General features: G+C 41.9%; 1 protein-coding gene across 7 annotated transcripts in view; it reads right to left on the minus strand.

Moving 5' to 3' along the window:
* ZC3H13 (zinc finger CCCH-type containing 13) overlaps window positions 1-25,897 on the minus strand; it is an 87,921-nt gene that overhangs the window by 60,183 nt on the left and 1,841 nt on the right. For 3 of the 7 annotated variants that reach the window (XM_053284967.1, XM_053284966.1, XM_053284965.1), the window contains exons 2-3: window positions 7,393-7,515; window positions 6,260-6,369 (exon numbers count right to left, since the gene is read on the minus strand). The exons of 2 other annotated variants lie outside the window; for them this stretch is intronic. In XM_053284967.1, the coding sequence (XP_053140942.1) occupies window positions 6,260-6,369; window positions 7,393-7,515 (233 nt within the window). Of the gene's footprint in view, window positions 1-6,259; window positions 6,370-7,392; window positions 7,519-25,897 lie in introns of those variants that run through there. 2 more of the 7 variants (XM_053284968.1, XM_053284970.1) reach the window with 2 other exon arrangements.

Below are 25,897 nucleotides of genomic sequence, written 5' to 3' on the forward strand. Positions count from 1 at the left end.
AGTGTTTTTTGATGAAGTTTTAAACTTTCCTAATACACAGAAAACAATTTTCAATAACCAGTCTTGAAGTATAGCTATTCATTTCTATTAACGATTGCTTAGTCCAGATCCAAAGAACTATGTGACTGATCATTTGTCCAATTTCATATGCCCAAGGGGGTGCACTCGCGATTCAACTTGCGATTCAACTCGCCGCTCCATATAACAAGCCTGAGTTTCAAGAGCAGCTGGTGATATGTCATGGAGTGGGGTGTATGCCATTCAAAGGAAGGGTGGGGGTGAGTACAAAATTATCCTGGGCTAACACAAGTAGCTCTTTGAATCCTGATCATTACTGTCATCCTGGGCTAACACAAGTAGCTCTTTGAACCCTGTTCATTACTGTCAACAAATGCATTCTTTTATATTTTCCAAATCTAAACAAAGTTTCTCAGATCCAAAATTGCGGAAGGGTCCTAGCTCAACAGTACAGCACATGCTTTGCATACAGAAGATCCCAAGTTCAACCTTTTGCACCTCCAGATAGAACTGAGAAAAATCCCTGTCTGAAACCCTGGAGAGCTACTACCAGTCTGTGTAGACAATACTGAGCTACATGGACCAATGGTCTCATTCTATATAAGGCAGCTTCTGATGTTCCTAAAGTTGTCAATACATGGGCCAATACATTTCATCCCAAGTTAGTTGTTCATATCTGCGCCCGTTCTGCTCCACCCAGAAAGAGTAACCAGGACCCCAGCCCAATTCACCTTAAGCAGATACTCAAACAAATACAGACTTGTGCAAAACAGTGAAGCAAACACTATGGGTAAGGTATTAGCTTGTGAAGACAAATTTCAAGTTAATTAGCAACTTGCATTTACTCTTAACTTAATGGTTTAAGTTAAAATCATTACAAATTATCACTCAAATAAGCAGGCTTGATTAATTGATTCAGCAGTTATCACACAAATAAGCAGGCTGCTTTTTGTTTGTTTTCGGCACTATATCATACTCTTCATTTAAGCCATTTTTCCATGAGCTTAAATACTAGCAATGTATTACGGCTTTCAGATATAAGCAAATTTCTCTCTCCTTTGCTATTTACTCTCTTTTAATACTTAAAAGACTGGGTCCAACATTTTCACTCTGAATGCACAGTGTTTCCGTTCACAGGAGGGGAGCTGCACTCACGGGACCCTTCCTTGAGGTGAACTCTCCTGTGAACAGTAGCTCTTTTTGACCATGGAGAAACACTTTCAAGCAAACCCTATGTTTTTTTTAGGTGGACACTTTAAATACACATGTCAAAGTGTAAAACAGGAATGCAACAATGTGAACATGTGCATCATAGAAGTACACTTGTTAGAAATCAGGGATTGGCTGCAGCTCCCTAAATTTTACCCTGTGTAGCAAACCCAGCTTTTTTGTTCTAGCAAGATGTAGAAAAGCCTTTGGCTTTCAATTCTTTGGTCATTATTATTCATAGATAATACTACTGAAAAGTAGATTTCTAGGCTGGTGTAACATAGCAGCTAAGAGTACGAGTCACAAGGTCCCCGGTTTAAAAATCTTACTTCCTCCACAACCTCATCATGTGGCTTCAGGCAGACTACTATACTCTCAGCCGCTCCACCAAATCTTACAGTACAGTAAGAAATTATGCGAAGCACTTTGAATATTTGAAACTCACTATACACATCTTCATGATTTTGTTGTTCAAGTTTAGCTTGGCTTGAAGAGACATGAAGTCTTAGATTAGATGAGGATAAGGATTAAATTCCTTAAAGATGAGAGGCTCAGAGATCCCAAGAATACTTATGGAATCAAGTCCTATTTCCAGCTGACCAAAGAGAATTTGGTATTCAGCCACAGGTAATACATGCGTTTGGATGGAACTTATTAGATAAGATTTCCCTTCATAGTTTAACAGCACAATGGGCACGTACACCACAATATACACAATATTGTGAACAGCACAATAGGGACAAACCTAAAAATCTTGCTAATGTCCATATTTACAAAATTCTAAAACTTGGGATTAAAAAGCACCAAGAACTGAACTACAAGAAAAGCATAGTGGGACTATCATTTACGACTGGGAAATCAATTACTACTTTAATGAAAAAAGTATTCAAATAATGTCACTTTTCCCAAATATCTATATGTTTAGGAGACCTTTGTTTACTTGAGTACTGTGGCTGTGTGAACTGGAAGTAAATAAACCAGATTTTGCATTCTCCTAGAATTGAAGTCATTCTTAAATAAACATTACACCCTTTTAAAAGTCTTTGTTCATTCCAAGTAATGAATGGAATCCTTGTGCATTAGAGCAGAAGTGAACCTCAAGATTTTGAAAAAAGAAAAGTAGTGAGGAATGTAATAACCCCCACATATTGAACACAACCAACCCAGTGTCTGAATACAAGATGAAATAGCCCAACCACCCCATGTGTACAATGCTCATTGTCAAGAACTTTATGCATATATTCTACACCTGACTGAGACATTTATTGTTTTAGCCATAAGCCAAAACAGTAGTCTACACCTAGAAAATACTCTTGCTTCAAATTTATATACCTACATTAAAAAAACAATTATAGCCCACTTTTCATTAGCATTCCAAGACAGTTTTTATAATGACAAGATTTTAAGAAAATATACACAAGTTAATCACTTATCCTATTTCTGGGGCTGTTGAGGCTATTTTAAAATGCATGGTCCCCTGCACAGTAGCTCCTCAATTTGTGGTACCACGGAAAGAAAAAGAAACCTGCACTTAAAGAATCCTTCCTTAAGAAATGGATACCCAAACTTTATAGTCATACTGTATACTCTTCTGCTGAAGAACTGGGAGACAGTACAATAATTTTAAGTATCACATTTATAGACTCAGGACTTAATTTTCAAGATGGTTACATATAGCCCAAGTATGCCACAAAACAAAAATACCCCAAACTTCAAGTAGGGTCTCCAAGTAGCATATATTTAGTTTTTAAAACAATGCTGAATCATGTCTTTAATGGTTTGTTCTAGTCAGGATTCTAAACAAGAAGGTGCTATTTACACTTGAAAGGACGCTTTCTTGAATGTAACATAACTTCCTTCCAGATAAATGGGTAGAGGATTAGGGAGTTAGTAAAGCAAATATAATTTGTAACGAACAGGACTGTGCCTCAACTGTGCAAGATTGGAAGGACAAACTCCTCCGCTCCCTACACATAATGGTGAATATGCTTCTCTACTTCCACTGCCTTTCTGTAAGGTAGAGCCTTTGACTTATGCTGTAAGGTAGAGCCTTTGACTTATTTCGATGTATGCAATTTACCTAAGGTATATCTGTCCAGAGCAGGGAAACAGATGGCTCAGCTCTATTTGGCCAACATTCTTCTACTTGGAAACAGGCCAGAGGTAGAAGTGTGTGTGCGTGCATGCGTGTGTGTTGGAGGGCGGGGGCGGGGTGTTTGCACGATTTAGGAAAAATTGAGACTTACTGTGTGAGCAATCAGTATTATTTCACTGTAGACCAAGAAATCTGAATGTTTCGAGCTTAAATGTGTGTGGAACATGTCCAAAATTATTTGTAATTTTGTCTGAATTTGGAGTGTCACAATGTAAGTTTCTGAGGTCTTCATGTTTCATATTTCATGTATTCACTACATATCTTTTTTACATATTGAGCTTTGGATGTTATATACAAATATATCAGTCTAGAAGAATTTGGCACCATTATATTCTTGAGATAAAAAGGTTTTCGGATATCTGCTGATCAAAGGACCTAGATCTAGGAGCCAGGGAGGTAGCAAGCCTCCCCAGCCACATTGCAGAGAGTGATACCATAGAAATTATTGTTCTGCAGATTCTTCTGCATCCAGTGATACCACCCTCCTCTTTCCAAAATAAATTTGACTACAAAATTACTGTATTTACCCAAACAGAAGACAACTCTGAATTTAAGAGGACCCTCTTCAAAAGTAGAAGTTAAATACAGGTTATACCTGCATTTACACAAAAGGAATAGGACTCTGAATTTAAGATGACCTCCCAATTTCTAGTATCAAAAAAAGCCTTTGAAGTAATCTAATCTTGGATTCAGGTAAATACAGTACATTCTAGTATGTGCCTTGCCTATAAAACCAAGAACCAGGGTGGCTGGAGAGATGGAGAAATCATGCTGGAGAAGGAAGAGGGAAGGAGCATGCATACTGCTCCTAATCTCTTAACCACAATTAAGAGATTAACAGTGTTACATCTGCACCAAGAAGAGGTATCCTTTCATTTCCACCAAACACAAACATTCACTGGTCCTCCCCACCAATCTAGTATGCATGCCTGCTTGTGCTGAAAATATATGAATTACAATATGGAAAACTTACATATAATCTGGCATCTACAAATCAACTTGCCAGTTGGCCAGTGGAAAGTGCCCCCAGGCCTCTGGCAAGCAGGGTGCCTTGTACCACACAGGTCTCCTCTCTAGAGGTCTCAATTCCACTACAATTTTTGAGAAGGAATCCTTTTCAAGCAGCAGGAGAGGGCTCCCACTGTTTTCTACCATCTCCATATCCCAGTGCAAATGACAGATGACCCGCTTCTCTCCCAAGACCTCTGTCTACGTGCCAGAAAAGGTTCAGAGGAGATTGTTGGTGACCACAAATAATGACTGGCTAGTGAGCGATGCCTGAATTTGTAAACCCTGATTTTCAATCAATAATTAAATATGTCTTTTTGTGATTTAAAACATACTTAAATCAATGGTTTGAATTGCCTTTATTTACAATCAATCCATGCCAACTGGTGCAGAGGTTTTAGAGTAACTCAGATTCTGGGAGCTTAACTGAAATACCTTGTTACTGCAATACCTATTTGACATACAATTATGCAATAAGTACTAACATGATTTAAGTAAAGAAAATGCTTCATCTGCTCTCATGAACAACTGAAAGACAACTGAAAATTAAAGCTGTTTTGTGTTTTAGCTGATTCAACACTTTAATATGCTTTTCAAAAAATCTTCTTAGAGCTCTTGGGTAAAAGCCAGACCTTCAGCAGAGTGGCATGACATTGGTAGACACTCCTTCCATGAACAGAAGGAGAGTTGTTCTTGCACAAACACCCCTAGGATGAGCATAATTCTCCTTTCGTTCATGGAAGGAGCTTCTGCTGAAAAAGCACTGATCTGCTAAAGGGTTTGATGCCTCTTAAAGTGAATAAAAAGTGTTATGCAAAATATGTGAAGATTTCAGACTATTTTAAAAAGAGGTTTCAGCTTCATACAGCTATATCAATGATGTGTGTCATCTGAAACTGTGTGTCATCTGAAACTAGTACAGTAAGTGAATTTATAAAAGGATGTCACCAAGGGAAGAAACTATTGGCTGTTGGGTTTCACTTTCCATTCATTGTTGGTGCTCTGAACCTATAATACCTACATAGTAAGTTGGTTGTTAACTGCTTGCATCTTAATGTCTTATACCCCAGAATCAAGATTTATAAAGCAGAAATTGCAACTCCATGCTCAAGTGACAGCCAGATATGCAGTCATAACCTCATGCTTCTCATCACAGCTGACCTTCAAGTTCTGTGCCTTTTTTTAATAACATACTCCAGTTTCCTGAAAGTATCATGAGCCACATCTAGCACTCTAGCAGCAGTTAAGCCTTACTGCACAACATTTCAGCTTAGTTTGTAAATTAATTGCATGAGTATGTTCCCAATCTGTTTCAGTTTAAGGTACTACATAAAGTGAGGACACACTTAAGACCTTATAGCTCTACATGAGCTACAAATCAAAATAATGTTCTCATTTAAGATAGCATATTTAATTTTGTTGTATGTTGGTAGAGACACAGTTATGAAAGCACAGCTTTGGCACAAAGGTGTGTTGCATTGTGAAAGCACAAGTCATTTTATTGTCCAGATAACCACACTGCTAGTGGTGAAGTCATTAAGGATACAGGCTGCGATTTTTAGTGTTGTCAAGCAGCTGCAAGACAGACTTTGAGCAAAACAGAAGCTGGGGTAACATTCTGCAATAATCCATTTATTAAGTTTTCACTTCCCATTCAACATCAGATAAAGTTGTTCAAGCAAGAACAAACATGCAACAAGAACATTTTATTATGCTGAAGTTACACACTCAAGAGGCAGGGAAGACCTACACTTCCAAGGTCATTGTATTCTAATAAGCCACATCTGCATCACAATTCTTTAAAAGAGTATAACTACAAGAAAACAGCTTTTGCAAACATGTGAATAAAAAGCTGAGTTCTTCATTTACCTTCTGTAACTGCTGCTAAAGCCTTTACCTCGTGGTGAAGGGCCATGTACGAATCTACATGTGTTCCCATAGAGGCAGTTGCCAGTCTTCAACCAGTTACGGCACTGTGTCTAAGAGACAGACATTACTAGATGAATTTCAAACTAATTTTGGAAGTACTTTTTGTGTGAAAAGTCACAGAAAAAAATTCTACATGTTTTTCCCACCCAACAGTGATCTAACAAAAACCAACATAACCAATAGTGCTTCTTTCCAGGATAAGATTTGGATAACACTAGACATTTCGAATGTATTTTCATGAACTACACTGTTTCTTCACTTCTATCAGTATCGACCAACTGAAGTCCAAGTCCCACTTTACACAGACCCAAATACACATGAGCCACCTTAGAGGTAAAGTGTGCATGTATGCATTTTTGGTTGTGTCCTTTCCTTTACCAAAACACTACTAAAGCATTTTAGAGAAGTAACCACTAAAAAGATTAATCCATGCACATTTCACATCCTGCACAGTTCAGCTGCATTTGGTACAAAAAGTAAGAAGTGACCTGACCCTGAACGTTTACAGCACTCAACAGACTGGAGGATCAGAACTAAAAAAAGAACAGGTGGTCAGCTTTCATGCTCCAAGGAAAAATTCTCTACATGTTAACTCCCAAAATTTTATCCCAATCTGTGCCATAAGTCGAGAGCACGAGAAAACAAGGTGTACTACATCAAGGGTACCAGCAGAACAGATATCTAGACTGCTCCAGCCGTTAAGCCAATCCACAATAAAAATGGTAAGACAGCAACAAATCTTAGTCACTAGTAACCTTGACCTGAGGAAATTTCCTTTTTCAACAGTAGCTATCATATCACAAATGCAAGCACTATCCACAGACTCTCCCAAAGGAATACTTAAACTGGATCATAAGCCCACACCACCCAGCCTCTTGTTGGGGCAGGTCCTAAATGTCAAGGGCAGTGGAGGGGAGTCCTTATTTCACAATATATCAGACTAAGCTAATAAAGGCTTCATATATTTACCGAACCCCTTTGAAACCAGTGTGGGAAGTGAAGATTTCCCCCCATCATGCCAGTCCTAGAGGAGGAAGGGCGACAGTAAGAACAAAGAATACTTTTCAACTCACCTCTGCAGTACTTCCAGTGCTGGGTCCAAGTCTTTCAAATACACTGGGTCTTCTGGATGTGCTATCAGATATGGTCTTGGTATTTTCCACTGTGACCTTCCTTCTAATTTTTGACATTTTGTACTACTTCAACCAAAAAAAAAAGCAACACTGTAAAATTCTCAAGTTGAGCTATTGCAACTGAACTCATAGCAGAAAAATAAGTTATAGTATTTGTCTTCAGTTGTTTCTGCAGAAATTAAGAAAGCCACAAATACAGGACGAGTTTGTGTGAAATTGATATTTACATCCCCACCCCAAACTAGTCCCAAGACCAAGGCCCATGTTTATGCCCTGTTTTGGCTTCCTTTTCCATCCTTGCCTAATCATATCAAATACACAAGTCATTCCTCCAACAGATCTAACCTCTTCTCTTTAGAAGAATAGCTCTACTCGTCTGCAGCAGCAGCTACAAGAACTGCGGTGGTATTTCAGACTAATGCACCTATAGAGTTGCATAGCAAATACATTAGTTTGTAATAAAAATGTTGCTGTTGTTTTTCTGAGTTGGTCATTAGTAGCATAAACCATCACCTGGATTGGAAAAATAATCTATAGTATTGCAGCGCACTCTATTCTAGAAGTGCTACTTTGTGCTAATCTTTGAATTATCTGACACACTGTCAGCAAGAGTTATGGGGCACCCTGTGGTCAGGCATATCCTCCAAGCACTTTCAGCAGCTGGCTAGGAAACCGGACATAGAAAAAATAATTCAATTTGGATCCTTTCCTGTTAGAGATGTGCTTACGTTTTATGCCATTTACGATTAGTGGCATTTTTATTTTCAAGATGCATGTCAATTCTAATATTCAAAATCTCTCAAAGTAATTGCTTATTACTGTTTAAGACAACTTGCAGCAAGAGTTTTCAGTTCCTACTGAGCCATCACATTGTGAATGCTAGTTTATATGACTAGATAACCATTATGTTTTTGGAAATGTAGTTACAAAGGAAAAGCCTTAACACTGGCACAGGAGTGAAATATTTGTCCCACCTAGGAGACGCATACATCTCTGGGAAAACTATAGGCTGAGAAGAAAAGGAAACAGATTACAGAGTCAGCAGAAACATATGTCAGAACGATACCCTGTTGTATAACTGATAACATAACCAATACTGAGCAATAAGTTGGGAAGCCAGTTTATGCAAAGAGTCCTTTTTGCGGGAGGGCTCAGGGACAGGATGTTGTATTTTCAGGCCCTAGAATGCACCTGTCAGACTTAAAGGCTACATTTCTCCAATGTGGGGGAAGGGGCATCTGCTCAGAACCAGCTTCGGCCGCTTTCATTTTTCTATTTTTAAATAAAGTGGTCTTGTTACATATATCCACTGCTGCTGTAGTGTATTACATAACCTTCTTGCTCAATTTGGCAAAGAATCACAGGCCTAGAAGGTACCTGAATCTCTAACTTGCTGTCCCTAAAGCAGGATGTTTTACACACACACACTATACATTGTGTATTTACAGGCTTAAATAACCATCTAATAATTCAACCAAACACTGAACATTATGTAACAGGATCTGCAAGATCATAAAGCTGCAGACCCTAAACATTTCTGAAGGTGGTGGTGGTGGTGGTTGTTATTATTATTATTAATTCTATTTCTATACCGCCCTTCCAAAAATGGCTCAGGGTGGTTTATACAGAGAAATAACAAATTCAACCTCGGATTCTGAGACCATTAAGAGTTTAGTAAAGATTGCACAGGAGATGAGCTCATCATAAAAATGACCATCGCTCAAATGGTGACACAATTATGTTTGGGAATATTGTTTTAAAGTCAAGAGGATAATGGTATGGTTAATTTTTAACCAGTTACAAAATTGGTGTAAGAGACAAGGGATAAGAAGAAAAACATTTTTAAGTGTAAAATGCTCTGGAGGATCTAATATTGGGAAACAGGATGCCAGCCTAAAAGCACCCCACTTCAACTGTATAATATAAAATGTACAAGTCTTCAGTTATATACACAGTCTTTGAGCTATAACTTCCAGACTTTTACAAAAACATAAATACAATGGACTATATTCAATTACTTTATATATAGGAGAATTGATCAGCAATTCAATTTAGTAGCGAAGGCAGCCATATTTTAAACAAGATTTTTTAGATTCCCTGTAACACTAAAGGTATTTCAGGCATAGCTTTCCAGAGTATATTCCCTACATGCCCCAATTGTCTCTCCCCATACCAGATATAATTTTTATCTTCAGTTCTGAAAAAATTATTTTGAAGTAGAAAAAGCTCAAGACACAAAACCTGCAGTTCAACTTTTGCATCACCCCAATCTTGACCTAGACACTCTGGCAAAAGAGGTATACTACTACTAGTCTAATTGTCAAATAGCACAATAATGCATAACACTGTTATGCACTAATATCTCTACAGTGCATTATACTAGGGATGTTCGAACCAAACCAGCCATCAGATTCGAGCTGCAGGTTCGAATTCGAACCAAACAGTGGGTGGTTCAATTTGAACCGGTTCGAACCTCCAAAAATGGGTGGGGTGGTAGCTGGCATCCATGGGTACCTACCACCCAAACCCCAAAGCAATTGGACACTCGTACAATTTTTTTATGAATTTTTGAAATTTATTTTTATTTTTCTCTCATAGGGTATAACGGGACTCAAACCAGCCCATTATTCCCTATTGTGGAGCACCCATGGGTGCTGATAACCACCCCAACCCCAAAGCAATTGGACACTCCTATGATTTTTTAATGAATATTTGAAATATTTTTAATTAGTTTTCTCACAGGGTATAATGGGACCCAAACCAGCCCATTATCCCCTATTGTGGAGCACCTAAGGGCGCAAAAGTGGGGTAGGTGGTAGGCACTCAGGGGTGCCTACCACCCACAAAACCCCAAGGCAATCGGACACTCCTCCGATTATTGGTGAATTTTAAAAATATTTTTGAATTCCTCATGGGGAATGAGGATTGCAGCAAATGTATAGCTTCACGTAAGGGGGAAAGGGGTGTCCTAGAGCAGAGTATGGTGAGTGGTAGTTCCCAAGGTGGGCAAGGAAGCTATCAGAATTATTTGAAAGGAATTGGGCAAAGGGCTGATTTTTAAGTGATTTTTGAAGTTTACGTGTCTTTAAGGTTAGTAAATGAGAGTGGATTCATGGTTTGTCATTGAAAATCTCATATGCTACCAAAGAATCTACACTCAGAACACCTCAGAAACAACAAAACCCAGTATCCCATGGGCTAGCAATGGGTTGGCACCCTTCCTCTGGGCCACCCCAGCACCCCCCAAGTGCAGTTATGGGGCTGCTGAAACCTCCATTCTTCCCTGTGGAGAAAAACCTTAAAGCCACTTGTGGGGTGCTGGGGTAGCCCAGAGTGAGTGGTGGTCTAGTGCACAGAGGGTGCCAACCACCCCAAGGGTTACAATAGGGGGCAGGGAGGTACACTGCTACCCCGATGGGCTTTCCAAAGGACGGACACTGGGGGGGGAGTGGTGGGAGGGGAAAGTGCACCTTCCCCCACTCTTAAAGTGGCACTCCCACCACCTTTGAGCTTCCCCGCCGTGGTTCCACGCACATCCCTAGTAGGGACCAGTATAGTCTCAGGTAGTGATTGTATTTTTCCAGATTTTATTTTTCCCTGACCTGTTCTCTTAACAGTTTTGAATTTGCATTTTTTGTTGCATATGTTTTAACTGAACCAATTTTTCCAAAAGTATATTTTCTTGTTATTAAAAAAAATAGAAGCTTGTTGATTGTCTCCACCCCATGCCTATAAGCCTTTCCACATCACTGAGGTGTGTGTTTTTTTTGTTTTTGTAATTTTTGATAGATGTGATGGGCTGTTGCAGGACCCAGCCATACCTTGGCGGCAGCAGTACAAAGGTTAGGAGGAATAGAGGGTTGTTCCCCCACAATACCTTTTTCTTCTAAAATGTGTCATGTCCCATACAATATTAAGAAAAACATGGATTTATTTTTTTTTGGGGGGGGGGGGGAGATGCATAAATCAAAAGCAGCCAGTTGAAGAAGAATGGATGACAAAGAATAAAAAGTTGAAGAAGAATGGATGACAGAGCCCCAATGTTGGCTCTAGTCTGCAGGGAGAGAACTGTAAAATTTCCCAGGCATCTTCTTTCAGTAAATAAGATATAAAAATAATACAACAGGAAATAACATATAAAATGCACCTCAGGAAGATAGAAGTAATTTCCTACATATGTAAGATTCAGAATTAAGCATGTCAAGACCATTAACTGTCAACAGCTCAACATGCAGATTTTCCCAGTTACCTTCAAGTTCAAGTGTTTTCCTCCCTTACAGATCTTTCATTATTTCACTCAAGTCCCTTTTAAAAAACCAAAGAGGTATTTTGCATTGTGCATTTTTGATGCTGTATTTTTATTAATGTATTGTTCATTGTAACTGTAAGCCATTTTGTTTTAATATGGAACAGCAGGGTAGGAATTGTTAAAATAATTTCAGATGCCCTGCTAGAGATGTCACAATACATTAGCAACTGTGATATTTGCCACTCACCTACTCAGTTCAGGCATAGAGCAACTGCACCCAATCAAGCAAGTGAATGGTATACTGCCTTATCACCATTTAATTTCCCTTAATGTTAGCTTAAATGTCTGTCCAGTAGCTTCAAGCCAAGGTTCAGCCTATGTGTGGTGACAACAGGTTGTGTATTTAAACCAGATGTGCCCAACTGTGCAGAAGGTGTGCATCGAGGTTCCAGTTTAAACAACAAGATGGGTGCATAAATGCAGAAGACTAAACCCTCCCCGCCAACAGTGGATTCCAACAGTGGAAGTGAACTTTGGATGAGGAGGAAAGCACTTTAGGAGAAGATCCTCAGGAAGGTAAAAAGACACACCTCCAACAGATGCACTCCTTTTGCTGTTTAAATGAGATACTCCCACTTGCTATTTTCTATGTCAATGGGCGGGATCCAGGATTAGAGAGACAAATCTCCCATCATTATGCATACTTTGAACCTAGCACTATGGTGGCTCTTTAACCTTTAAAGAAGAGAAGGAACATGAGAACCTGGATATGTGGAACCCCCCTAGTATTGTGTTGTTTCCCTGACAGTGTGACAGGTTCTTCTCCCCGGGGGATTGTTCCATGTCAAAAGGCCCAACTGCTGAGACAGTTCTCCAACACGACAAGGTTGCCTTTATTCTTGTTACAATCACAGCAATCTCTGACTCAACAAGTGGGACCCCTTTTTCCTCTTTCGCCTAAACTCATTCTTCCCATGACCAGGCCCTGTCCTTCCTTTATAGGGATGCCCTACAGCCCAGGAAAGAGACTAATGGGTCTTCACCTGCTAAGTAAGCCATCAGTCAGTCAGTCAGTCTGTCTCCCTCTCCCCTCCCCCAAGGGTCAATCCTGTATCCTCCTTCACCCGGGGTCTCCTTATATTGCACAACAATGTAAGGATATTACATTACAATGCCGATTGCATGCTCTATCTGGTCTTTTACTCTGATCAGAGTGTTCCATGGGTGAGTACTCCTGTGATTTTCCCATTGTCATGGACGGACCACCATCTGGTTAAGGTTGCACTCACAATCACATCCCACCTCTGTAGGGGGCGAGAAGCCCATTAGCCCACCCGCAAAGGTGATTGGATCCAATAGGATTCCAAGAAGCCTTGGAAGGATTTAGTGTTGGCTCTGCTTGTGATCCTGTTGATGCCCTGGTGGAGAATTGCAACAGTTAACTCACCAGGGCAGTAGACATTATAGTTTCTAAGCGTCCTCTCTTGACATAAGGATCTACAGGAGCTAAAGCAGCGAGGTAGACAACTGGAGCATAAGTGGAGAAAGACTCAACTCGAATCCGACAGGTTAAGTCATAGAACACATTTGAAGACCTATGCTCTGACAATACGTGTGGCAAAGAAGCCATTCGTTTCTGCTCATATTTCATCCACAAGCTGATGTCCAGTAGAATTGTTCAGGATTGTGAGAGGGTTAATACATGCCCTTCCTTCCCTGAATCAGAATTTGGAACTATCAGTTACCCGCTGTGACACTTTTAATGATTTTTTGTGAACAACCTCTCTCATTCAGGCTGAGTTATACCTGGATCCCACAATTATTACAGTGTCTAATGCAGAGGTAGGTGTCCAGCAACTCCTGTTATGTGGTTAGGTTGGATCAGTTTGAGATTGAGACTCCCGAGGAGGTGGTCAAGCTGCTTGAAGTAGTATGGCCAATCACCTGCTTCTTTGACCCTTGTCAGACATGGCTTATATTATCTGGCGATGAGGTTGTTGTATAAGGCGTGGTAGAGATTATAAATGTTTCTCTAAGGGTGGGCAGGATGCCTCCTTGTTTCAAGGAGGCAATTATTAGACCACTTCTGAAGAAGCCTACATTGGATCCCTCAGAGTTAAGCAACTATAGGCCTGTCTCCAACCTTCTGTGGCTGGGAAAGGTAATTGAGAAGGTGGTGGCCTCCCAGCTCCAGGCAGTTTTGGAAGAAACTGATTATCTAGACCCATTTCAAACTGGCTTTTGAGTGGAGACAGCTCTGGTTGGCCTGATGATCTCCAATTAGGAACTGACAGAGGGAGTGTGACTCTGATGGTCCTTTTGGATCTCTCAGTGGCTTTTGATACTATCAACCATAGGATCCTTCTGGAGCATCAGAGAGTTGGGGGTGGAAGGCACTGCTTTGTGGTCGTTCCACTCTGCCTTTCGGACAGGTTCCAGACAGTGTTGCTTAAAGACTGTTGCTATTCAAAAAGTGATTTTTTGTATGGAGTCCCTCAGGGCTCTGTACTGTCTCCAATGCTTTTTAACATCTACATGAAACGGCTGGGAGAAATCATTCCAACTGCATCTGGTGTAGGGTGTTATCAGTATGCTGATGACACCCAATTTTATTTCTCCATCTCAATATCATCAAGAGAAGGCATAACCTCCCTAAATGCCTGCCTGGAGACAGTAATGGGCTGGATGAGGGATAACAAACTGAGGCCAAATCCAGATAAGACAGAGATACTTATTATGCAGGGTCAGAAGACCATTTGTATCTGCCCATTCTGAATGGCTCACACTTCCCCCGAAGGAACAGGTGCACAGTCTGCAAGTGCTTCTGGATCCCTGGTGTCCCAGGTTGAGGAGGTGGCCCAAGGTGCTTTCTATCAGCTTTGGCTGATAAGCCAGCTGCATCTGTTTCGTGAGATGAACAACTTCAGAACAGTACATATGCCAGTAACCTCCAGGCTGGATTACTGCAATGAGCTCCATGTGGGACTGCCTTTGTATGTAGTCCAGAAAATGCAATTGGTACAGAATGCGGCAGCCAGGTTGGTCTCTGGGTTATCTTGAAGAGACCATATTACTCCTATATTAAGAAGAACTACATAAGTTTCTGGGCAAAATAAAACATGCTGGTTATAATGTATAAAGCCCTTCACAACTTAGGCCTTGGATATTTAAGAGAACGCCTTCTTCCTCATGATCCCCATCACCCATTGAGATCATCCAGAGAGATCTCTGCAGCTGCCACAAGTTTTTCTGGTGGCTACACAGGGACGGACCTTCTCTGTTGAGACTCTGGAATGCACTCCCTGTTGAGATAAGAACCTTCCCATCAGTGTTCTCTACAATGTTTTGCATCTATGTGTGGAATGGGTTTTGTTCTAGGTAGCAGTATCAAGGCAGTGTGCATATGCATTCAGAACGTGCATTCAGAACGGGGCCTTCCTGATTCAGCCTGAGCGGAATTCAAAATTAACTGCAGACATTAAAAAAACGTGTGCATACACACGCCTTAGAGGGAACACTCTGACAACTTTTTAAAAGTCCCTAAAGACTTATCTGTTCACCCAAGACCCAAGCTTTTTAATTTAACTGCGTTTTATATCATTTTAAGGTTTTTACTTTTGTGTTTTAACTTGTAGACTGCCCAAAGACATAGGTTTGGGGTGGCATACAAGTTTGATAGATAAATTAATAAAAATATTGGTGCACCTCACTCACCAGGTGATAGGTTGGTCCAGTCCTCACACCACCCCAGGTGCGAGGACTGAAACATGACTGGACCCAACAGGTGGAGGCAAGCAGGTGGTTTACAAAGAGTCCAATATATGTTTGCAAAGGTAGTATTCAATGGCACTATATAGAAACAAAAACTGATTCACTAGGTACTAATATATTTCAGTGTTACACTTATTTGCAGCCAATTGTCTCTCTCACACACACACACCAGTGCAGACAGATGTACCCCAAGTATAAGAAGAGCATTAGAAATAGGATAGAAAAACAATTTGCATAGAGAAAACAGTAAAGATCATATTTAGTTGGATTAACCCACCCTTCAAGGGCTCAACACAAGGCTGTTTCACGAGGAGATTATGGATCCTAAACCCCACTGAAATTAATGGGACTTGCCTTAGTCATGTACTCATGACTAACTTGTTTCATTGATTTCAATGGGGCTTAGTCATAACTAATTTTCATCGGATATAATTCACAATGTTTGAAGAAAAATGGGGGGGGGGGTTAAAAACAGAATTAAAAAATTACCCTATTCCATCTTAATCCTAACTGCTGAATGTTAGCTACAAACAGAAAAGGATTCAGGCTTTGACTTTCATAGACTAGGGAAAGAGTGCTCCACAACTGTTGGGCAATCACAAAGAACATATGTGGCCTACCCCTACAGTCTAAATTTGACTCACAGATGGCAGCTCTAATCCAGTTTGAAGTATCAGACACTGAAAGCAAATGAGGAAGACTCTCACCATTGTGTCCTGCTTCTAGAAAGTCTGGCTGACCATTGTTGAACACAGGGAACTAGACTGGATGAACCTTAGCCTGATTCAGCAAGGCAATTTTGGTGTTCTTAAAGGTTAAGATAGAACAAAATAGAACATGCACCACAAGTCTCCAAGTCATTCAAAGGATTGACAGAGCTAGAGCAGAGAGAGAAGCAGCTTTTAATGTGGTCAGTGTGTAGACACATCTCCAAAAATTTGAGAGGCAAGTACTAACCACAGGAAGCCTGCATGCCACCCCACAAGCAGTTGCATGAGCAGCTAGATAGTGAACTTAATATTGCACCTCTCACCCAACTAAGCCAAGCGAGAGTGCAACTGAGCTGCAAAGAAAAGAGGAAATTAGGCTTCCCATTCCAACCTGAATGCTCAGAACAGGGATTCTAAAACTTGGATCCCAAGACAATGGTGAACCAAACACCTTTCATCCCCAGCCACAATGTTCTTCAGCCATTGTGGCGGAGAATGATGCAAGTTGTACTCCAACAACATCTGGGGACCCACATTTGAGAACCCTCACCTTAAATATGTATTCCTGTTTTGCAATGTTTTGAACTTCTAGCCTGAGTTCACAGTGATGCCAGGCACAGGGGTGGTGGTGGTGAGATTGGCAAACATAAAATTTGTATCTAAACATTTACTCACTTGACTTAAGCCCAGAGAATTGTGAGCAGTATCCCTCTGAGAACGGTGTTCTCCTGCTATCCAGCAAGTGCTCCCCAAAAACCAATCCTGAAGGGCCCCCCAGGAATAGCAAGGAGTATCACATAAGAGCTGCAGATGAAAAAGAGAAGGCAGCAGAAATTCCACTCCCTTGCACAAGTGGAAACACTGTTCCTCTTGTGCAAACATTGTAGAACTGTAAAAGGTGCAGAAGAGGGCAACCAAGATCATCAGAGGCCTAAAGCACCTTTCTTATGAGGCAAGGCTACAACACCTGGGGCTATTTTGTTTAGAAAAAAGACGACTGCAGGGAGACATGATAGAGATCTATAAAATCATGCATGGTGTGGAGAAAATGGATAGAAAGAAATTCTTCTCCCTCTCACATAACACTAGAACCAGGGGTCATCCCATGAAATTGACTGCCAGGAAATCTAGGACCAACAAACAGAAGTACTTTTTCACACAATGCATAATCAACTTGTGGAATTCTCTGCCACAAGATGTGGTGACAGCCAACAACCTGGATGGCTTTGGATAATTTCATGGAAGAGAGGTCTATCATCAGCTACTAGTCAGTGGGCTATAGGCCACCTCCAGCCTCAAAGGCAGGATGCCTCTGAGTACCAGTTGCAGGGGAGTTACAGCAGGAGAGAGGACATGCCCTCAACTTCTGCCTGTGGCTTCAAGCGGCATCTGGTGGGCCACCGTGTGAAACAGAATGCTGGACTAGATGGGTCTTGGGCCTGATAAAGCAGGGCTGTTCTTATGTTCTTAAACACTAGTTGCGATCCAACCCATTGTGTTAATTAGCTAACAGTCTGAATTAACATATCACTGTATATAGTATGACAGAAATTATGAATCCTATTCTGATAAATGTAGATAGAACAAAAAAGACAGATTTAGAATAAGAAAGGAAGAGCTAATCTGTCGAAGTCCTTGTAATTGATTTGTCAACATGTACATGATTATAGGTGCAGCTAGTTATTTTTGGGCGCTGGACCTAACAAGCCACTTGTAGGACTTTTTTCACTTTTTTTAAATTTGAAAAATCATTTTAAAAAATCAATGGATTGACCAATCTGCTTCAAAACCAGTACACAGTCCTCATAGCCTATCCCTACATCTGTGCCAGATTTCAGAACTCTAGGCCAAGCCATTCCAGAAATACAGCAGTGGCCTTCTTTTCCCTTAGGAGAGTGGGCGCATGGACCTAGACCCCGAGGTCCATCCTAACAGCACCCCTGTTCAGAGTTCCAGAAAACAGAGCAGTAGTACTTCCAAAATGGCAAGGTTCAGATGCAATTCTGAGATATTTACACACACACACACACACACACTTTATATCAGACAATCACACACACAAGATACTTAAACTTATTCATTTAAGAAAAGTGCTTTGTGTGTTTTGATATCCTAACAGGAATTTACACCGTCTTGCTGGTGTCCACATTTGCCCCATATCTTTCCTTCCAAATTTGCCACATGGTGTGATTTAAAATTAAACCCAGAATAGCTTTTCTGACTCGTGACCAAAGGGTTTCACTGCTATAGCATGAAAAACTGCACCCCACAATCACATACCTCAAGATATTTTAATTTTTAAGACAGGCCTTGACCAGTTTTCTTCTATGGGCCAACCCAAGAATTTGGGAGCCAGACAACAGTCAATGGACAATTACCAGATTTAGTAACAGACATTGTTGAGGAGGAGGGTAAATGGCCTTTATTCATCATTGCCTTTACAAGTAACATACTTCGGACAGAAACAGAGCTTCCTGGGACAAATTAAGATTGTATTAAATAACTCTAACTCTGCATATCCTGGTCTAGGTGCCAAGGCTCCCTGGTGCCTGGCATTTGTCAAGCCCTGCTTTAGGATACCACAGGCTTCCTGATTAATCGTTTGTCATTTAACACAGTTCTGATTTACAAGATACATTTAGTCTAGAAATTCTTCCTGTTGCCATATTTTTGTGGGAGGGCACTTCACGGTTGGCTACAAGAAAATACTGATCGGCTACTTAGTCCAGTCAAACTTTGTGAACCTGGGATTATAGGTCAACAGTACCACTTTGCAAAAAGTAAAGAAACAGCAAGTAAAGACACTGGCTGAAATGCCCCACAGCCTTATGAGGGCAGATAAGAGCTCCATCCTCAGAAGGAGCTGCAGTGTGTAGAGAGTGAGAAGCAACTTTCACTTCTCCCCTCAAAAGCCCTTTTTGTGTTCAAGAATACATCCATGAGGGCAGCCTCACAGACATATTCCTGGATGCAAGAAGAGCTTTTGCAGGGAGGGGGAAGTCAAAACTGCTCCCTCTCCTATCGCAGTTAGTTTACAAGCTGTGGAGCATGTCAGCCATTGGGAAGTGGTGCAAGTATGCACTACTTGTGAGGACAGCTGCTGTGTTTTGCATATTTCCACATAAATCATTGAGGGTAATCAAGTCTCACGATTATGAAGGCATAAGTCTCCAGGTCCTCCTGATCAGATGAACAGGATCAAACAGGATCTTTTCTCAAGATGAAGGTAGTAAATATCATTAGCTGATCATCACCACAACCTGGGCTTTAAGAACAGCTACTAATCCACAAGCTTCTGAAGCTTTCTAAGAGAGCTGGGGAGAGACTGACCACCACGATTGTTGCTATTCTTGACACCAGAACCGTGGGCCATCATTATTTCTTGACACCAATGTGGCTCCCTCAGATCCAATATCATGGATAGATACTGGATACCCTTGCACTACAAAGCACATCCTGGTTGAAACCAACACAAAAAACCCAGATGTGACTGAGCTCTTGATTCAACCTTAATAGCAACTCTTGATCCATCTTGTTACTTTTAAAACAATGGAAGAGAGCCTTAGCATGGGATACTATGAATAGGGCAACGAGTGAAAAATGATGCCTGGCAAATGAGTAATGTACCAACAGAGCACGGCGAGTAAAAAACTTGTCCGGCTGGTGAACAGATCCAAAATTTCTTGACTCCTGACTATGAACAATTGCCAGAATCAAAGGAAATAGATTAAAATTATTTTTCACTTGGTCATATTTTTTAGGAAATCAATAAGCCAATACAAAGGATGTTTATACTGATGCACGTGAGTAAATACAGTGTGCCGCAAGCCTACTTCAGATATTGCATTACAATGTTATATTCCTCAAGTTCACCTCCACAACCACTGCAAAAAAGTAGTGCAGGGCTAATACTGGAATTGGAAACATCAGAAGTTTTCCTGAACTACAAATCAACTTTCTCTGAAATGTCTCAGTCTTCAATGAAAATGTCACATTGTGTTGTTTTTAAATACACTTTCTTGCCCCTGACCCAAAATAAGTGCAAGGTTCAAACTAGGGTTCACACTTGAAACACATAATTGAAACTAAACATATATACTACATTTCATTCCAATCAATATTCCAGGGTGACTGCATCAAAAACAAGTAGTAAAGCCAAAGGTCTCGTCCTTCTAGCCAATATTTTAGCAACACAGCAACAGAAGTACACTTAACATTTGAGAGTGAATCTACTTTCAACTGTCTTTGCTACAGCTATTCCTCTTCAATCCAAGGTGGAATACAAACCCTTGAACTCCAAGGGAGAAAGGGCTTGTGAGGGAGATAGAAAAGCAAGTGGACGTGAAATTTATTAGATTGTAGGGATGTGCATGGATATCTTCGACGCCGGAGGAGGAAAGTAGTGGGAGGGCTAAGTGCAACACCACCATCCCCCCACTTTGAACCAGCAGAACCACCTGCTGCTTGAACTGGTTCAGAGACCCATAAAGGGCCTCCGAACTGGTTCTGTGCACATCTCTAGTTTGGATAACTTCATGGAGAAGAACTCTAACAACAGCTACCAGTCTGAGGGCAACAGGCCACCTCTAGCCACCTCCAGCCTCAGAGGCAGGATGCATTACAATGCATCAGAGGCAGGATGCCTCTGAATACCAATTGCAGGGGAATAACAGCAGGAGAGAGGGCATGCCCTCAACTCCTACTTCCGTGGCATATGGTGGGCCACTGTGTGAAACAGGATGCTGGACTAGGTGGGCCTTGGGCCTGATCCAGCAGGGCTGTTCTTAAGAGAGGTTTTGCTTGCCCTCAATTACATGAGCAAACAACTAAATGTATTGACCTTTTGAGGAAACTCATGCAGGGCTGCCACTGAGCAATTATTTTGATCCTGATGTACGTTTTGTACTTGGGTACCTGACACATCTGCTCGAGCACGAATGTTGGGCCAATTTTTACTAATCCCTTGCTTCCTTCTGTACCCTCCTGTACCAACTGAAAGTATGTTCCTGAAGGCTGGAGAACTAACAAGGACATATTTTCATTCGGCAAAGGAAGCTGCAGAAGGAAACAGGGGGATCAGTGAAATTTGCCCCTCCTCACAAGCTCAAGCAGAAGTATTCTGCTCACACAAATCTCAGCCTGGATGCTGTTCAATGTGTCAGATACACAAGTACAGTACAAAACATACTGCACATCAGCAACAAAATATCACTCAAACAGCAGCCTCACATGAATTTCTTCAATAAGTTAATAAATTGGGTCAAGCAATAAGTTGCTAAACAAACCGCATACTAATTGACCCAAACAGCATGCTGGAATACACCTAGTTTTGCTGAAAGGCCAATTTCACAAGTGGTTTGCCTCTCCCTGGCCTTTTTTGACACAATGCTGCTGCTTCACCATCTGAAATTTGTAAAGTACAATTTTATTTTGCATTCATGTCCACTCTTATGAACAAGAATGTGATTATCCTTAGCTCCCCCTCCTCAAATATATTTTCTAGAATATCCTCATTGTGCACAAATCTACATGAATCACTTTCTAGCTGAAAAAGAAAAGCATACTACCAAAGGTAGCAAATCCTGTTGCATTTTATTTCTGTGTTTATGCAAAATACTGTAGCATGCAGGAAAACCAGAAGTAATCTGAGGATAATAGTAGGGTTTTTTGTTTTGTTTTTTTTTAAGCATTACCAAACACCTGCCCCAAAGTCATTTTTATAGTTCTCTTAGGACTTCTTTGTATGTGTCAAACACATACAAAAACTGGATTGCACTTTCACAAAAGTGGTACATTCATACCACATGCTAAAACTGGTTTTACAGTCATTCCCTTCTACTGGAGAATTTGTCTCAATTCAACAAAGAGCCACATCTGCCAACAAGTTTCCATACAAATCATTTGGTGATCACAAAGCACACACATAAATTTGATGCTCCCGGCTGCTTCACGTAGTTTTCTGCTGGGGCAGCACGTGTCCCAAGAAGCCCCATGCGGTATCAGCAGGCACATTTGCATGGTCAGCATGCATGGTATGCTGACGCCACATGGGACTTCTTGGGGTGTGCACCACACCAGCAGGAAGCTGCATGGGGCAGCAGAGAGCAGATAAAGACCTGCTCTTTTTTTAAAGCTCAAGGCCCCACTTCCAAAATGTGCTCAAACCAGAGTCCATGCACACCCCTACTGCACTACATTAATTTATCATGGGATGCATATTATAATGCTCCTCTCCAAATTCTGGCACAACTAATCACACTCAGGCAATTTCAGATGACCAACTGAAATTTCGGTTTCTGAAAAGTGCATATTTCCAACAGGTGTGTTGTCCAAACCTACTACTTCCAGTTCGGAAGTCTGACATTCACCCAACATTCTCCACCCAACTTTAAATGTAGGTTACAAATGGGCAGAAGGCTAGGGAATTGGAAGTGGGTGCATTTGGGCAACACACCCCAACGAGAGGTTCCCAAGAGCTGTACTTTCAGCAAGTTGTCTGAACCTTAGATTGATGTATTAAACAAATATGACTGCCACTGTTATAATCTCATAATAGTTTAACACATCAGTGTAAATGTGTAACATAGATATGTCTAGAGAGTATTATTTTGAAGATTGCATGTAATGCCTCAGGCTGAAGGTTTGTAAATAATTTCAAATTCTTAAATATCAGCATCAGTTTTCTCAGAGGTTAGGCAGCCATCAGCACATCTTCTCTAGGTTGGTGCAACATAAGAGATGTCACACTTCTCCCACACATTTTCCCCAATTTGAAAAATGCAACTAGGTCATAATCTTGGAAACTTTTCATGAAAGTTTTTCATGAGCCCCCCCATCCCCATCTTAAAACTTTCCACACCAATTTGTGAGAATCCCCTGCACTCTACAAAGGATTGTGGGGAGTGTTCTGAGACACATTCCTGATTAACATGAGGCACCACTTTACCCTGTGCATGACAGGGGACGCTACAAGTAATGTGGATCAGTTGTACTTTAGAAAACCTATGAATTTACAGTATTACTGATCTTTAAAAAAAACAAAACACACAACCCATCAGGATTCCTAGGAACAGGGTCTGAACATCTCTCTCTCTGACACCAGCCTTTCATGCCAACTAGACCTCCCCTTCAGTGGTGGTACAGACACAATACCATGCTACATGCTTCTAATCTGGGTTAATTGTTCCAAAACCCATAATCCCTTAATTCTGTAAAAATTATGTTTTACAATATTTGAAGTTGCAATTTTGAACTTGAAAGGTACAAAGAAATCTCCCCATTTACCATTATTTCATACCATGTTAGTGGGCATCACAGATTTTTTAAGAGCAGCTAATCTGTTAAGATTATCTTGAACATATATACTTAGCTGCATGGAGTAAGTGGTTTCATTTTACTCTATTCTTGCAATGCAATTCTATAGATGTTTATTCAAGACTAAATTCCATTGAGTTCAAGTGACCTGAAAGTCAATGTACAGAGTGCAGTTCGGATAAACTCTGTGTTTACTTCTGTTATTGCAATCAACAACTAGAATTATGGTCTAGAACAGGGATTCTCACTGTAGGGTTCCCAGATGTTCTTGGACTTCAACTTCCATAATCCCCAGTCCCAATGGCCTTTGGTTGGTGATTATGGGAGGTGAAGTACAACAACATCTGAGGACCCAACATTAGGGATGGCCGTGGTCCGGCACTGGGGGACCACGGAGGCGTGGTCTGGAACTGGGGGGAGTGTGGCTTTAAGGGCAGAGGGGTAGTACTTACCCACCCCCACCGCTCTTCCCCTTTAGCTGGACTTTGCTAAAACGTTTTTGGGGTGGCAGAGTTCCTCCCTGCCGCCCCTGCCCCCGTCGTTGTCTGCGAGTTTGCAAGTAGTAGAAGCTGGCGCCACGCATGCGCCTGTCACAATGACATATGTGGCATGCGCCGGCAACGGGCGCGCACGCACCATGTCGCACGCATGCGTGGTGCCAGCTTCTACTACTTGCAAACTCGCAGACAACGGGGGCAGGGGCGGCAAGGAGGAACTCTGCCGCCCCAAAAACGTTTTAGCAAAGTCTAGCACTGGAGGGGGAAGAGTGGCGGGGGCGGGTAAGTACTACCCCCCCACCCTAAAAGCCACACTCCCCCCCCCACCAGACCGGCCGAATTCCGGACCAGTCCGGAGGCTTCTTGCATGGTCCCAGACTGGTCCATGCACACCCCTACCCAACATCCCTGGTCTAGAACAGTGTTTCTCAACCGGCGGTCCGCGGACCGGTGCCGGTCCGCGACGACTTGAGTGCCGGTCCTTGCCCTGACGAGTTAACACCCTCACCCCACCTGCGAACCTCTGTGTAGTTTTAAAAAAATCTTCTCATTCCAGCCGCTTGCCGCTTTACTTGCCGCTTGTCTTCCCTTGCCGCGAACCTCCGTGCATATTTTTAAATTCTGATGCTGAGGGGATGGCTGGGGATGGCTGCTGGGTGGGGGATGAGCCAGTGGTCCTTCTACCCGCCCGCCCCACCCATGCCTGCTTTGAACCTCTGTGCTTAAAAAATTCCTGACATTCCAGCCGCCGCGCGGCCGAGGGGACGGCTATGGGGGGGGGAGCCCATGGTCTTTCCACCCACACACACCCCGGCGGCGGCGGCAGAGGATCCCAGAGCGACGCCGTGGCCTGCCATCCCGCCCGGCGTCGCTTCCCAACTGTGAGGGACGCCTGCGCAGTAACGCCTGCAGGCGTCCCTCACAGTTGGGAAGCGACACCGGGCGGGATGGCAGGCCACGGCGTCGCTCTGGGATCCTCCGCCGCCGCCGCCGGGGTGTGTGTGGGTGGAAAGACCATGGGCTCCCCCCCCCCATAGCCGTCCCCTCGGCCGCGCGGCGGCTGGAATGTCAGGAATTTTTTAAGCACAGAGGTTCAAAGCAGGCATGGGTGGGGCGGGCGGGTAGAAGGACCACTGGCTCATCCCCCACCCAGCAGCCATCCCCAGCCATCCCCTCAGCATCAGAATTTAAAAATATGCACGGAGGTTCGCGGCAAGGGAAGACAAGCGGCAAGTAAAGCGGCAAGCGGCTGGAATTAGAAGATTTTTTAAAAACTACACAGAGGTTCGCAGGTGGGGTGAGGGTGTTAACTCGTCAGGGCAAGGTATAAATGGCTTTTATAAATAGCATTTAAATCGATTTCACTCCTGCCCAGTCCTATCAAGAAAACATGCTGTAGTGAAGTCATCAAAATATGACTTTTAACTGTCATTTTCAATGATAAGGTGATTTGGTGGTGCCACAATCACATTCCATATTCAAAAGTTAATATGTCTTGTGGGGGACCCACAAATCTCTACATGTGGCAATGTTTTATTTTACCTCATGAGGGTGAACTCACAAGAATGCTAAATTTCAGGAAAATGTAGCATTGTCTGTAGAAAATGTAGATGTCTGCATCCTAAGATTAGATCTGTTATTTCAAATGAATAAGTTAACTCCAGTCTCTCTGCAGTCCCCTGCCACATGCACCTCTCTTATCTACCCATTTTCTCTCTAGCCTTCTTTACCCCTCCTTCCTCAACTGCTCCCTCAGCTAAACATCCTTTCCTAGGCCTGTCAGTTCCCTTGTTGCCTACCCAGGCTCCTGACTAATTTTGCTTTTTCTATGCCTCTTTACCTAGCTCCTTCTGCAAGATCTGAGCAGCTTATAGAGACTTTCTCTCTCTCCCTCAAGCCAAACC

The sequence above is a fragment of the Hemicordylus capensis genome, chromosome 1, assembly GCF_027244095.1.
Source record: "Hemicordylus capensis ecotype Gifberg chromosome 1, rHemCap1.1.pri, whole genome shotgun sequence".
Classification (NCBI taxonomy): Eukaryota; Metazoa; Chordata; class Lepidosauria; order Squamata; family Cordylidae; genus Hemicordylus; species Hemicordylus capensis.